Source organism: Spermophilus citellus, assembly GCF_964194105.1.
Source record: "Spermophilus citellus genome assembly, chromosome: 13".
In the NCBI taxonomy this organism is placed as follows: domain Eukaryota; kingdom Metazoa; phylum Chordata; class Mammalia; order Rodentia; family Sciuridae; genus Spermophilus; species Spermophilus citellus.
The window spans coordinates 10,375,857-10,392,289 of record NC_138193.1 but is presented as its reverse complement, the minus strand read 5'-3'; the positions used below and the strand labels follow the sequence as shown (position 1 = coordinate 10,392,289).

General features: G+C 39.9%; 1 protein-coding gene across 1 annotated transcript in view; it reads right to left on the bottom strand.

Annotated features, from left to right (window-relative positions):
* VWA3B (von Willebrand factor A domain containing 3B) overlaps nucleotides 1-16,433 on the bottom strand; it is a 225,563-nt gene that overhangs the window by 180,417 nt on the left and 28,713 nt on the right. Inside the window, exons 6-8 of the mRNA XM_081265190.1 lie at nucleotides 14,332-14,574; nucleotides 2,042-2,136; nucleotides 1,163-1,413 (exon numbers count right to left, since the gene is read on the bottom strand). Coding sequence (XP_081121316.1) covers nucleotides 1,163-1,413; nucleotides 2,042-2,136; nucleotides 14,332-14,515 — 530 coding nt within the window. The 5' untranslated portion in view covers nucleotides 14,516-14,574. The remainder of the gene's footprint in view (nucleotides 1-1,162; nucleotides 1,414-2,041; nucleotides 2,137-14,331; nucleotides 14,575-16,433) is intronic.

Genomic DNA, 16,433 nt, shown 5'->3' with positions numbered 1-16,433 from the left:
CCGTTTGAATGGATGTGTGCTTATAATTGCAAATAAATTGGCCTGACAGTCGCTCATGGCCCGTCTCCAGAGGCAGAGCTAGCTCACACTAGTGTCCCTTCTGTGTGGCTTTTCCAGGTAGAAAAAACTGAGCACTGAGTGGCATGTACACTTCAGTAAACGTTCCAAGGAAGCAAAACTTTTGCAAACTTCAGCATCTGCTTCCTTTAATAACACACGGCGGCAGAAACAGGAGCCCGGCGGGGAGGGGGGGGGGCACACCACCAGGATCAGCCCCCAAGAGGTCCTCTATTTAGCCCAAAGCATTTTATTTAAAAAAGACAAACTGAGCTAAGCAGACTCCCCTCCCCCTCGGCAACCAGGTGTTTCTTCTCCGGGAGGTGCAACCATTGCTTCAGATGGAGGGTGAGCACCCAGGCCCCAATTCTTCCCGATCCAAGAATCCGTAAATAATTGGCTGTGAAAACTCTAAGATCCGGGAAATTCTGTAAAGCCAGCCACCTGTCGTTTGGATGAAAGAAGTCAACTTACAGGAGAGGTCAACTTGAGTTGCAAATTCGGTCTGGAAAAACAAGTGAAGTTTGTGGCCTTTGAATTTATTATTTTAGCTAAAATCTCAACTGAGCGAGGGGATTTATGGCCTTAAATATTTGTTGAATACGTGCAGAGGGTTCATATTCTCGTATTTTTCAACTTCCCTAAGTTAAAAAGTATGTTTCTAAATCTCTTATTTCTGCAGGGCGGGGGACTGAACTCAGGGTGTTGCACACACTAGGCAAGGGCTCTGCTACTGAATTGCACTCCGGGTCCTAAATCTCTCTCTTTGATACATATAATATTTGTAAATGGACACAGGACCTTTATTTTTACTTATTTTTCTGTGGGGTTGAGGATGGAACCCAGGGCCTCCACCACTGAGCCACCAGCCCAGCCCCTAAATCTCTTTTAACAAGAACATCAAGATGCTTGGTGCAAAGCAGATTAAAGTTTCCTAATATTTTTTCATTGTGAGTTTTCTGCTAAAATTGTATATTCTAGGAGTTTTCAAGATGGTCCCCCCCCCCCACGCCCTCGCCGGAGACAGCTGTGCCTCTCTGAAGGACAAATACCTGCCCATCGCTGTGGCTCGTCCCGGACCTCGGTGCTTCCCCTGGGGACTCACCATATGAAATTGAACCTGGCGACCTGAGCCAACTGCTCCCGCAGGACCATGGTCAGAGCCTCTCGGCACAGAGAAAGCTCGCCCTCCAGAATGTCGCCGAAATCCAGCACTAAGGTGATGCACTGCTCCAGGATGACCCCGAAAATCTGCCGGCTTCCGCTGGTGAGCCAGTCCATGCGCCGCCTGCAGCTCTCCAGGGCTTGTTCTAAGGACTCCGCCAACCCATCGATCAGTTCCGATTTAGCCGTCAGCTGGATGAAAATAAAAGGAACAAGCAGAAATGAGAAGAGGGCGCCAAAATAAGTCACCTGGACCGCAGCGACGAGATCAAGAGCTGAGGTTTCAAAAGAGCTTTGCAAATGATCCTCCAAATCCTGCAGGGAAAATCTCCAGCCTCTCAACCGAGATACCCTTGGATGGATGGCGCCCACAGGTGCTTGTCCAGGGCAAATTTCAGGACTTGGAGAATTCAACTTGGATTCTTGCCTAGGGCCAGACTCGGTTTACATTTTTTAGGACAGTCAGCCCTCCAGCATCCTCAGATTCAACCAGCTTGGGATGGAAAATATCAGAAACAAACTGCATCTGTGATGAACACGTACGTACAGGCTTTGCTCCTTGTCATTAATCCCTAAATTAATGAAAGAGCTACCAGCATGGCCTTGACATGGCATTAGGTATCACAAGGTATCTCTGGCCAAAAGGGCTTTGCGCTCATCTCTTGCTGGTCCAGGGCTTCCTTGCACACGGCTCCTTGGCTGTGAGCACATCAATGGCACTGGCCAAAGGAACCCTTCCACCTGAATGGCCATCCCCTCTGTGACCTGAGGTGACCTCAGCATGTCACGAGACCTGGCCTCGGAGGCAACTCTGACTTACGTTGTACACTCTGCCATCTTCTGCTCGGAAGAACTGCGGAAACAGGCCAACGGCATACCGAGAAGCCACAGGTCTCCTCAGAGAAGCCACATAATCTGCATTTTTATAAAGAAAGACAATCAAAATGGTGCTCAAGAGGTAAAATCAATAATCAATAAATGGGATGGTATCAAACTAAAAAGCGTCTTCGAAGCAAATGAAACAATCAAGAACATGAAGAGAAAGTCAACAGAATGGGAGTAAATCTTCACCACCTGCACTTCAGAGAGAGCATTCATCTCCAGGATATAAAAAGACCTTAAAAAGCTTAACACCAATAATAATAATAATAATGATAATAATAATAATAATAATAACCTAACCAATAAGTGGGCAAAGGAACTGAACAGAAGAAGAAATATGAATAGTCAACGACTATGTGAAAAAGTGTTCAACATCTTTAGCAATTAAAGAAATGCAAATTAAAACCATACTGAGATTTCATCTCACTCCAGTCAGAATGGCAATTATTAAGAACACAAGTAACAATAAATGTTGGTGACGAATGGGGAAAAGGCACACTTATACTTTGCTGGTGGGACTGCAAATTGGTGCAACCACTATGGAAAGCAGTATGGAGAGTCCTCAGAAAACATGGAATGGAACTACCATTTGACCCAGTTATCCCACTCCTCAGTATATATCCAAAGGATTTAAAATCAGCATACTATAGTGAAATAGCCACATCAATGTTATGGCAGTTCAATTCACAATAGCTAAGCTACTGGAACCAACCTAGGTGCCCTTCAACAAATGAATGGATTAAAAAATGTGGTATATATACAGAGTGGAATATTACTCAGCCATAAATAAGGATGAAATTATGGCATTTGCCAGTAAATGGATGGAACTGGAGATTATCATGCTAAGTGAAATAAGCCAATCCCAAAAAAAAACAAAGGCCGAATGTTTCCTCTCAGATGCACATGCTGACTCACAATAAGGGAGCGTGGGGAGAGGGAAGAATAGAAGTTCACAGGCTTAGACAAAGGAAAATGGGGGCATGGGAATAGGAAAGACAGTAGAATGAATCACACATCACTTTCCTGGTTCATATGTGAATACATGGCTAGCGAAACTGCACATCATGTTCAACCACAAGAATGGGATTCTAATCAGAATAAGTCATACTCCGTGTATATATAATATGTCAAAATACACCCTACCATGAAAGAAAAATGGTGCACTGTCAAAGCTTCTTATTTGTATTTCACAATAATTTTTTCCCTGACACCGTTCAAGTTATACCCCCAGCAACACCGACAATTGGAGACGTTTTGTGTTCTGTCCTAAATCGGGAAGCATCCCCAGATGCTGTGGAAAACATGACTTTAAATAGAATCTTTTAATGAATGAACAACTTGGAGGCAGAACAGAGCCCCCTCCTGGCTCCCTGGTTCTCTCGTCCAGATTAACTGAGGCAAATGGACGACATGGTAAAGTGTTTAATTCTTGAAAACTTCTCTGGAAGACTTTGGAACTTGGAGAATTCCACTTAGATATCATCTAGCCACCGTTCTCTCTAGCGGACGCTCACGACTAAATGCACGAAATGTAGGAGGCAAGTAATGGACTCAGAAGACCCAAGACAACATTCCCTAAAACGTCTTCCTACTCCTCCCTGGAACTTCCAGAAGGCCACAGAGGCTTTAGGGACAACAAGAACCCCGCAGGACATCAGCTTGAAGTTTCACAGAAGTGCTCTTATAGGATGACGATGACGCTATTGTGGTGGCGAAGTCCCCAAAGGTGACAGACAGCCGGAGGTATTCCTCACCTCCCCCTTTCTGGGGAGAAAGGGTAACAGCTACCTTGGAAAGGTGAAAGATCCAGGTTGAATTTTATAGCCGCCCTGGCCAGGCTTGGTCCCTCATCACAAGGGGTGATAAAATCCACACGCCTTCAGGTCCAGCTCTCATAGGAAAGAGAGTGGCTACTTGAATTCCGTCAGCTATACCCCTGCTCAAGAGACCTCTCCCACTTTGAAATCTGTATTCCCGAGGGTTCACCTTCCTGGCTGGCATTGATGGAGGGACTTCAGGTCGCCAGCAGCATTCAACTCTTTACCTGAGACGTTTATCTGGGCTCAGGAGAGGGGCTGTATTTGAGGCTTGACGGGGTGGGTCACTGGAAGGCTCCACAAGCTGTATTGCCAATTGGAACGGGAGGTATTGTGGGGTTCTACATCCAGTGGTCGGGAGTAGATTTGATTAGCTAAACTTCACACAGTGATAAACTGTGGAAGAAATGTAGAGACAACTATCCAAGGGCCCTGGAGGGCAACCAAGAACAGACAAAAACTGGAGTAGCACTCATCCTGAAAAGGAAGGCCCAAGCCCAGTGTAATGTGCACGCCTGTAATCCCAGCAGCTCGGAGGCTGGGGCAGGAGGATCCCAAGTTCAAGGCCAGCCAAAGCAACTTAGTGAGGCCCTGTCTCAAAATTTAAAAAATAAATTAATTAATTAATTAAAGGGGCTATGGCTCAGTGGTTAAGTTCCCCGGGGTTCAATTTACTATTTATTTAGCAGGAGAGAGTTTGGAGTTTGGGTTCAGCCAAGTTAACTGCCTGCTAGGATAAAACCCAGCTCTCCACCTATCAACTGGTAAGTGGATAAACACACTGTGGTGTATCCACACCAGGAATATGAGGTGGCCATAAAAAATAATAGCAAACTGGTATGTGCTACAGTATAGAGAATCTTTGAGACGTGAACAAAACCAGTTACCAAAGACCACTTATTGTAATTTCCACTTATATGAAATGTCCATAGCAAGCAAATCTATGACAGACAAAATCATATTACTTAGAGCTGGTGGGTGGGGGTCAGGGAGAGGAAGTGAGAGCTGAGGAGCACAGGGTGGCTGCCTTTTGAGGAGATGAAGCTGCTCTAAAGCTGACTGTGGGATTTTTATAGGTATCTTTGGATATGCTCAAGATCACTGAATCATACACTTTAAATGCATGATCAACATGAATTATGTCTTAATACAGCCATTATTTTAAAATCAGTATTAAAAGAACAATGAGGAAGCATCTGTCCAGTAGAAACCAAAGAATCACCAGATAGAAAAGTCAGGAAACCATGACCAATAGTCAAGAGAAAACGCAGTCATCAATAGACCTGCCCTGATAAGCCAGATGTTGGGACTAGCAGAAAAGGGCCTCCACATGTTCATAAGTGTTTTCATTCATAAAGATAAGCAAACTATAATTATTTCTATTTAACATTATAAGTGTGTTGAAGAGAAAGAAAAGTAAGGTCCTAACAAGTGAACAGATGAGGATCTCAGCAGAGAAATTGAAAGATCCAAAAAGAAAATTTGAAACAAAAGTGCTGCTTGGATGTGGCTGAGGTCAGGTACTGAGGTGGCAGTACATTTAGCAGAATTATGATGAGAGAGTGGCTGGGGGTGTAGCTCAGTGGTAAAGCATTTGCCTCACATGTGTGTGGCCCTGTGTTTGTTCCTCACCAAAAAAAAAAAAAAAAAAATTGTGATAAGATAAGCATCTTTTCTTTATGAAGTATCCTGCCTCCGGTATTTTGTTATAACAATACAAAATGAACTGAGACAAGTACAACAGCTGTATCGGCCTAACAGCAAATTAGAAGTGTTAGAATAAAGTGTTAGTTGGCTTGAAAATCTGTGAAGAGGAATCCCCAGTCTAAAGAGCCACAACAACAAAAGTATATGTAAATCAACAAAAGTTTCAGTGATCTGTGGGATGAACTCATGATGTTCAACATAATTATAACTGGAGTCTCAGAAGAAAAGGAGAGAACACATGGGGAATAAATATAGATTAGAAGAAGTAATAGGTGAGAGTTTCTAAGATTTTCTTTAAAAAATAACTTACAGAGCCAAGTTGCTCAACAAATCCCAGGCAATATAAATACAAAGACAATCAAACCAAGGCATAACATTATATAAAGAATAGTACCATAACTTAAAAACAAAAATAAAGAGAAAAATCTTAAAAGCAGCCAAAGGAAAAAAGAAATGGCATGCATCACATACAGAGAAAAAGCACTATGAATATGGATGATTGCTCAGATGAAATGGTGGATTTAGATATTTAAAGGTCAGAAAGACGGGTTAAGTGAAAAAAACCAATTCCCAAAAAGCCAAAGGTCAGATGTTCTCTCTGATATGGGAATGCTGACCCATGAGAAGTGGAGGAGAGGAGGAATAAAAGCTCAGTGGATTAGACAAAGGGGAATGAATGGCAGGGAGGAGGAACAGGAATAAGACAGACAGTAGAATGAATCAGACATGACCTTCGTGTGTATGTACATGAGTACACCACAGTGAATCTCACCCTGGTGTACATCCACAAGATAATAAGGGGTCCTTATTAGCATCAGATATATTCTATGCTTATATAATTATATCAAAATGGATTCTGCTGTCATGTATGCCTAAAGTGAACCAATCATTAAAAAGGTCAGAAAGAAAACAAATATTAACTAATAATTCTATATCCAGCAACAGTATCCTTCAGGAGTGAAGGCAAGGGCTTCAGTATCTGGGAAGATGGAGAAAATGCACTTTTCCCTATTCTTCCCTTAACTAAGTACAACCAAAAAATTATGGACATTATAATATTAAAACAGTATAGGAATACTCTAAAAGATGCAAAGGAGGTAAATGGACTAGGGAGCTTGGCACACAAAGAAAGGTGCTCTACTCCAGCCAAATGCCAGAGAAAAGATGCATCTGCACCTCCCATATCTACTATCGAAGGCTGGGTGGAGAGCTTAGATGGCTGGCCTTGGCGGGCTACAGTAGAGTACACCAGAACCTTGCTGCGGCTCTATCAAAGAAGGCAGAGCAGAGAGCCAGGACTCTGAGTCCACCGGTCAGCAACAAGTCACCACAGCAGGATGTCTGGGAGGACCTTGGAGGCAGCCTGGGATTCCCACTGCCCCGGGCATTCATGAAGCAGCCCTCCCTGTTTTCTCTAGGACGGTGTCAGAGCAGACCTTGTGATAGGTCAAGACTTTTCCACCACTGAAAAGTAACAAGGCCACTCATCCACAGTGTCCAAGGAGGCTAGAGAGCAACAAACATACCCCTCCCATCTGGGCAGGGTGATCATCAAAGGAGGCCTAGAGGGGAGCACCATCCTTACCAAGGAGCCCTGGTCCTGGGGAGGTCCACAGAGGTCGAGGGGTGAACCTGGACTTCGGCCTCCATCTGGCAACAACAAGTTGTACTTTCCTTTGTCCACCAGAGCCGTATCGGAGAAGGTCAGCTAGACCAGAGTTCAGTGAGGTCCAGTGACCGATTATAAAATGCTGACATGTCTTGGTTCAGTGGAAATAGATAAGTAAGTCACTCATCCTCTCAAAAGTCAGGAAGACCTCAAACTTAATGAAGAAAGAAAACCGGCCCTATCAAGACCAAGATGACAGACGTAGAATGGTCGGGCAAAGATTTTAAAGCCATCACCATTTATGAAAAGACTTTAACAAGCAGTTGTAAATGTGCTTGAAATGAATAAAAATGTAGTAAGTCTCGGTAAAGAAATAGAAGACACACAGAAGAACCAAATGGAAATGTTAAAATTTTTGTTTGAATAACCAAGATTTGAAATCCAGTGAATGGACTCAAGAGTCAAAGAGACAAAAAAAAGAAGAATGAGTAAACATGAAGACACAATGATTCAAAGTATCCAGTCTAAAACACCAAGGCAAAATAGAGGGAAAAGGAGGCCCACAGCCTCACAGACACATAGGGTTAGGGAAAGAGAAATGGAGAGAATATTCAAGTCACTGTAGTGTCAGAATAAGAAGAGAAAAAATACCAAAAAAAAAGTATTTAAAAAAAATGAAAATTCTCCAAATACTAATAAGATAGCAGATTCAAGAAGCTGAGCAAAATTTAGTGAGAATAAACCCAAAGAAGTCTACACCAAGGCTAAACCTCCAAACACCGATGACAGAGGAAACATTTTCAACAGCAGCCAAAGAGAAGTGACATATTATCAATAAGGAAAAATCAATTCTAATGAAAGCAGTTTTCTCATCAGAAACGTTGGAGGTCAGAAGAAAGTGGAACAATGTGTCTTAATATTGCTAAAAGAAAAGACCTGTCAGCCCCAAATCTAATATGTGGTGAAAATATTCTTCAGGAATAACAGTAAAATAAAGACAGTCTCAAACAAAGAAGCTAAAAGAATTTGTTTTTAGCAGAGCTACTGTTAAGAAGTGGGGGAAGAAGTTTCATAAACAAAAGAATATAACTAAAGACTTGAAATATCAGAAAGGGGGAACACGGGAGTAAATAAAAATTCTCCTCGAGTTTTATAAGCTGAAGTTTCAATAAAAATTATAGCACAAAAATAATTTTAAAAAATTATATCACAATCTAATGTGGGTCTTAGTGTATGAAGAGAGAATAAAACATTTTATTTCAAATGGGAGGGATAAAGGAAAACAAGGTGTCTGCCTGTCACTCAAACTGGGATTTTTGAGAATTTATGCATCCATAATATAATAACTAGCACAACCACCAAAAAGGCATATGAAAAGATATCCTAAAAACATTATAAATAAGAACATAATTCTTAAAAAAAAAAAAAAAGCTTAAGTAACAAAGGCTGCAAAGCAGGTAGGTTGCCAAGGAAAACAAAAACAGGCAAGTAAAAAAAAAATCAGAAAATTAGAAAACAAAAAAATAAAATGTCCCAAAAGTCCAAATTTATCAATAGTTACACTAAACGTAAATGATCTAAATATGCCCATTAAAAGACAGATTGGTAAAGAGGACTTTAAAAAAAAAAGCCTCAATAACATGGTGTCTATAAAAATTGTCCTTCAAATATAGTTACATGCAAAAGTTACAATGAAAGGATGGGGAAAGACAGGCCATGCAAATGTTAATATAAAGAACTCGGGATTGGCTATCTCTGAAAAGTAAACTTCAGAGCAAAGGATATTCCTAGAAAGAAAGAAGGACTTTATATTATAAATCCACCAAAAGACATAGCAACAGTAAACATGTGTGCACAAAACAACTACAAAATATGTGAAGCAAAGACCAACAGAATTGAAAGAAAATAGACAAATTCACAATTATAATTGGAGACTTCAACACTGCTCTCTCAACAATTGATAGAACAACTAGATACAAAATTAGCAAGATGCTCAACACCACCACCAATGAACAGAATCTAAGTGACAGCTGTAGAAAGCGACACACAACAGCAGCAAGGTACCTGTTCTTTTCAAGTACCCCCGGGACATATACCAAGACAAAGCACATCCTCAATTACAAAACAAACCTCAAAAAAATTAAAAGAATGAAATCCAATAGAGTATGTCCTCTGTCCAAAATGAAAACAAACCAGAAGTTGGTAACAGAAAGAAAGCAGGAAAATATTCAAACACTTGGAAAATAGACAACATGATTTTTAAAAATCCATGAGTAAAGAGGATGTCTCAATATAAATAAAAAATAATAATAATAACTTAAACTAAATGGGGATGATAACATAACACAAAAAAAAAATTTGTGGGGCCTGGCCAAAGCAGTGTCTCCAGGGGAATTAATAGCACAAAGTGCTCATATTAGAAAAGATAAAATCTCAAATCAGTAATCAAAGCTCTACCTGAAGAAACTAGGAAAGAATAGCAAAATAAACAGAATATGAGCAGAAGAAAACAAATATAACAATCAAAGCCAAAGTGAACAAATTGGAAAATAAAAACAACAGAGAGAATCAAACAAAAAAAATTGCAATTTTAAAAAGACCAATAAAACTGACAAATCTCAAGACTGACAAAAATGAAGAGAGAGAAGGTATAGATTGCTAATATCAGAAATAAAAATGAGACTATCACTAAAAACCCCACAGACATAGGAAGACTAATAAGGGGACACTACAGATGGCTCTACTCAGATAAATTGGACAATTTGGATGAAATGAATCAGATCCTCAAAAAACACAAACTAGGCTTGACATTGTGGCGAATGCCTGTAATCCCAGTGGCCAGGGAGGCTGAGGCAAGAGGATCATAAGTTCAAAGCCAGCCTCAGCAACTTAGTGAGGCCCTAAGCAACTCAGTGAGACCCTGTCTCTAAATAAAATACAAAATAGGGCTGGGGATGTGGCTCAGTGGCTAAGTACCCCTGGGTTGAATCCCTTTTACCAGAAAACAAACAATCACACACACACACACACACACACACACACACACACACACACACAATACCACAGCTCACCCAATATGAAAGAGATAATTTGAGTAGTTCAGTGTCTATTAAGGAAATTGAATTTGTCATTTCAAACTTTTGAAGATGAAATCTCCAGACCTGGATAAGTTCACTGAAAAATTAAACCAAACATTGAAAAGAGAGTTAATATTAATCCCACACAATATCTTCCAGAAAATAGAAGATGAAGGAACACTTCTCAACCTAGTGTACAAAATCAGTGCAACTTTGATGCCAAAAACAGGCATAGCCAGTATGAAAAAGGAGAAAACTATAGACTATTATTCCTCATGAATACAAAGCAAAAATCCTTTACGTGATTTGTCAAATAGTGTTCAACAATATATAACATATATAGAATGACGGTAATCTACCCACATTCACAGGATATATGTTTCAGGATCCCCAGTGGATGCCTGAAGCCACAGGTAACACCGAATCTTATTTATACTATGCTTTTTTCCCTTTACATATATATCTAAGATAAAGCTTAATTTAGAATTAAACATAGTAAAAGATTAACAACAGTAGCTAATGATAAAATAGAACAAATGTAACAATAGTCCATAATAAAAGTTATTTAAAACCTATGAATAGTTTATTCCTGGAATTTTCCACCTAATATTTCTAACCTTGGTCGACTGCAGGTAACTACAACCATGGATACGGGGAAACTACAGAATACGCCACGACCCAGTTTATTTCAGGGACCAAAGCTTCGTTCCCTGTTGAAAAATCAATCCACATAATCCATAAAATTGACTGGCTGACTGGAAAATTTCAAGATCCTGGTATTGATACCAAAAGTTCAACAGCCAAGAATGATTCTGAAACTCTCAGATTGATAGGAACGTAAGAGATGTTCCTCAACTTGATTTTAAAAACTATTTAAAAACCTTAAATTAACATCATCTTGGTGGTAAAAGACTGAAAACTTTCCCTTAAATACAAGGACATCCACTCTTACCATTGCTATTCAACATAGTGCCTGAGGTTCCAGCCAGCACAGTGCAAGAAAAGAAATACAGGCATATATATCAGAAAGAAAGAACAAAAACTGTGGATAATATGATGGTCTACTTAGAAATCCCTTGGAGTTTATAAAACAAACTAAAAGTTTTAAAACTAACAAGTTCAGCAAGATCACAGGATGGAAGATCAACCTGCAGAAATCAATCACATTTCTCTATACTAGCAATCAATGTGTGGAAACCAAAAATCAAAATATCATAGCCAAGTACGGTGGTCAGGCCTATAATCCCATCAGCTTGGAAGGCTGAGGCAGGAGGATGGCGAGTTCAAAACCAGCCTCAGCAAAAGTGAGGCACTAAGCAACCCAGACAGACCCTCTCTCTAAATAAAATTCAAAATAGGGTTGGGGATGTGGCTCAGTGGTTGAGTGCCCCTGAGTTCAATCCCTGGTACTAAAAAAAAAATAATAATAATCTAAATATAGTGCCCCATGCAACTTACGCTAATTTTAAGTCCTTTGGGAATATGCCAAGGAATGGGATAAATAAATGTGTATGTATTTAGAGCTTCAAAATACATGAACAAACAGAATTAAGGGACAAATACACAGACAAAACAACTACTAAACATGTAGAGTATCTCTAAAATACCATAAACTATCTTGACTTAATCGACATGCATATATACTGCCTAATGAGTATTTATGGAACACACTCTTTTCAATTGTGTCAGATGCTTGCTGAGACAGATGTTGAGCCGTAAAGCAAATCTCCGTCAATGTCCAAAGTCTAAAATTTTGCATGTTATGTTCTCTGACCTCAATAGAGTTAAACTAGAAATTCAAGAAAAACTAGATCTCTTTAAAAGCCCTAAAATATTGGGAAAGTAAACAACACAATTTTAAACATTTATTAAATAAAAATATCCCAAGAGCCAGACACAATGGTGCATGCCTGTAATTCCAGCTACTCAGGAAGCTAAGGCAGGAGGATCATTAATTTCGGGGCCAGCCTGGGCAACTTAGTGAGGCCCTGCCTCAAAATAAAATCTAAAAAGGGCTGAGAATGTAGCTTAGTCGTAGACCACCATGGGGTTCAATTCCTAACATCACCAAACACACACACACACATACGAGAAAGAAGTATTTTTAAATCAATAATAGTTTTCAACACTTCCAACCATTTTTTATGGCATTCAGTTAGAATAAAGCTTAGAAGCATGTTTGTAATTTTAAATGATTATACAAAAAGAGAAAGTTATATCAATTATATAAGTTTATACCTTAAAAACCTAGAAAAAAGAACACACATCCAAAGTAGATAGAAGGAAATAAATAAATAAGGTGGATATTAATGAAATAGAAAAAAAAAACTCAAAATTGGCTTTTTTGAGAAGATACACTGCTACTAAGACTTACTAATGAAAAAAAAAGGAGAGAAAGCACACATTATCAATATCAGGAAACCACACTACGGTTCCTACAGGTATTACAAGGCTATTCTGGAAATAATATGAAAAGCGCTTTCTTGATACATTAGAAAACGTTGATGAAATGGTCAAATTCATGAAAAACACAAAATTGGCGTGGTAAAACAGAAAGCCCAAATAGCCCCTTGTTGATTCTTAAAAAATCAAACTCTTCCCACAAACCAAGCTCCAGGCCCAGATAAGTTTCCATTAGTGAGTTCCATCACACTTCTAAAGAAAAAAAAAATATCATCAATCATGTTCCAACACCCACAGAACATAGAGAAGAAAGGAATACTTCCAAATCATTTTATGAGGCATAATCCTGTTGCTGAAACCTGACAAGGATGTTATAAGGAAAGAAAATCACAAAGCAATATGTCCCTGATGAACCTAGACAAAAAATCCCTAGTAAAATACAAGGAATCACTATTTTGCTAATATTAATAACTAAATTATAGTTGCAAATTATAATTATTTGAAAATGAGATAAACCTTTCTGTTTGTGTCGTTATATGGGAATCCCACAAGCCCTGATTCTGGCGTACTGCCACTCAAAAGGTATTTAACAGCATAAGACCATATTAACCCATGGGGAAGGGTAATTAAGAAAGCACAACTGAGGCCCAAAGAGCCAGGTCTTGCCACACAGGTGGGCCTCCAGATGGCTCTATAACAGCCACACGCCTAGACCATTCACAGTACCTGTATGGAAAAGGTCTCAAAGGAAGTGGTGACCCACTTGGTTAAAAAAGAAAGAAAGAAATGGTATTACTAGCTGTTGAATAAATATTTGTTTGATTGATTGATTGACTGACTAATTCAGAATTACTGAGTAAAATCCTAGTAACCGTAATTAGATCAAGGAGCATGCGCATCAGGTGAATGTGCTGGACAGGGCAGTTCCTCCACACTTGCTATCTCACCCATGGTAAAATACTCTGTGATCCCAGTTCTTAGACACTGTATTTCTGTACCAACCCAATTCAGTGTATCATTAAAAAAAAAAAAAAAAAAAAAAAAAAAGGACTGGGGATATAGCTCAGGTGGTAGAGTGCTTGCCTCGTAAGCACAAGGCCCTAGGTTCAATCCCCAGCACTCCCCCCACTCCCCCCCCCAAAAAAAACCTTATACATGTTCATGCTTCCTACAGAGAAAAGTGCCCTTGGGAGCTAAGAACCAGCATTCCAGCCAATGCATTAAGAAAAACTTGAACCATGCTCCCTGAAATCACACCCAGCTATTGTCTTCAGGAATAAGGGGATTATTTCAATCAATCTCAAAGGGGTTCACCGCCCAAGGGATAAGTAAGACATCTGCTGGGGTATGGATAAATACAAATTACTTCTTTTTATTTTTCATTTCATCTATAAAAATGAAAGAATGAAATTTAGCATTACTCAATGAGAATGTGGATTGACAGCTGTATTTCTATATAATATACATTAAGGGTGCGAGAACAAGGATTTCCTACTTACAGAGATGTCAGATCAAAGCAAGTTCAGAGACCTGAGGTTCTCGGGGAGCCTTCAGGATGGACCCAGCCTCCTGGAAGGCTCATCAGCAGCATGCTGGCCGGGCATGAGTACTATACCTTCACAGTGTGGAAATCCAATCTGCGACAGAATCTGGTTCAAGGTCAGTTTGTTGCTCTTAAGTCCATGCAGTTGAAGCCACTTCTCAGATGAAATGAGACTCTGTTCAGCCAATTGTGTCTTGGTATTGCTCAGTCCCTCCTGTCTGTGCAGCTGCTGTTTAGATGAATCTGATTCCTCCATCTCTGAGTCAAGATGCAAGTCACTGGGATCTCCTGAGTCAAATTCAGACTTCCTGAAAACTTGAAAATAATCTCAAATCAACAGAGGACTGATTTAATGAAAATTGCAGTACACTCATGACATGCAATTCTATTTACCAGTTAAAATTACAATATAGATATACATTTGTTGGCAAAGATATCCACATATATTGCTGAGAGGTACCCATAAAATTCAATACACACACACACACACACACAGAGAGAGAGAGAGAGAGAGCACGCATCTAGAAGGATATATGCCAATAAGTTTGCAATAGTTATCTATATGTAGCAGAAGTATGGGTGGTTTTTGCCTTTTCTATATTGTTTAAATTTTTCTTTTCACCTTTGCAAAAATGCATATTGCTTTGTTTTGTTTGTTTTGCTTTATTTTGCTTTGTTTTGTTTTGGGGTACTGGGGATTGAACTCAGGAACACTCAAGGCCCTGGGTTCAATCCCCAGCACTGAGACACATCCTCAGCCATATATATATAATTTTTTAATATTTATTTTTCAATTTTTCGGTGGACACAACATCTTTATTTTATGTGGTGCTGAGGATTGAACCCAGTGCCCTGTGAATGAATGCCAGGTGAGCGCATTACCGCTTGAGCCACATCCCCAGCCCCCCTATTTTAAATTTTATTTAGAGACAGGGTCACACTGAGTTGCTTAGCACCTCCCTGTTGCTGAGGCTGGCTTTGAACTTTCGGTCCTTCCTCCTGCCTCAGCCTCCCAAGCTGCTGGGATAACAGACAGGCACCATTGCACCCAGCACATATTGTTGGATATTGAACATTTCTAAAATAGGAATTGCTTTTATAAACAGAAAATCTCTCCCCAGAAACTGCATCACACATCTGTATTCCAATTATAACCACACCTGACATTTTGCACCCACAAGGATATAGAGGAAGTGTGCATGGTCTGCAGACGGAGTGGCTAACTGGGGACTGGTGGCAGGCAGAAGCAGATCTCAGTTGGGCCCTAATGGAATACATGCACACATCTTCTCAGAGTTTGATTTTCTGGGATTTCATTCTAAAATTGGCCTGAAACTTTCTGGTTCATAGAACCAGGTATTCTGGGATCAACTGGACACAAAGCAATACGCAACCTATTAAACTTATCTCAACTCACCTAAATAAAGTAGTATACACAGGGGAAGGGAATGGCCACACTGTAATGCAATCCTTTTTTATTATTATTATTATTATTGGGAATGAACCCAGGGGTGTTTATCCACTGAGCCACATCCCCAGCCCTTTTTATATTTTATTTAGAGACAGGGTCTCCCTAAGTTGCTCAGGGCCTCGCTAAATTGCTGAGACTAGCTTTGAACTTGTGATCCTCCTGCCTCAGCCTCCCAAGCCTCTGGAATTACAGGTGTGCACCACCACGCCTGACTGTAATGCAATCTTAACCCACCACGACTGAATGGGGCCTGATGACTTGGAGGAAGTGTGAAAAGTTCTGCTTACATCTATATCCAGAGCGTGATGCATAAGAAGGTTGCCTGGACCGTAAAACTTTTCAACAACAAAAAACATTCCCTTTTCCAAAACTCTTTTTAGAAATATTTATTTTTTAGTTGTAGATGGACACAATACCTTAATTTTATTTACTTTTATGGGGTGCTGAGGATTGAACCCAGGGCCTCGCATCTGATAGTTGCGTGCTCCACCGCTGAGCCACAACCCCAGCCCTCTAAGACTCTTAACTGTATTTCCTAAATCTCAATACTATGATGAAAACAGTCTTGAAAATTAGTATCAGATCCTCGTTTCCCCAGTGTTGAAGATTAAACACTGGAGAAAAACTGAGGCAAGAGCAAAAAAGCAAATGTTATTGGAAAGATAGAAGAGAGAGAGAGAGAGAGAGAGAGAGAGAGAGAGAG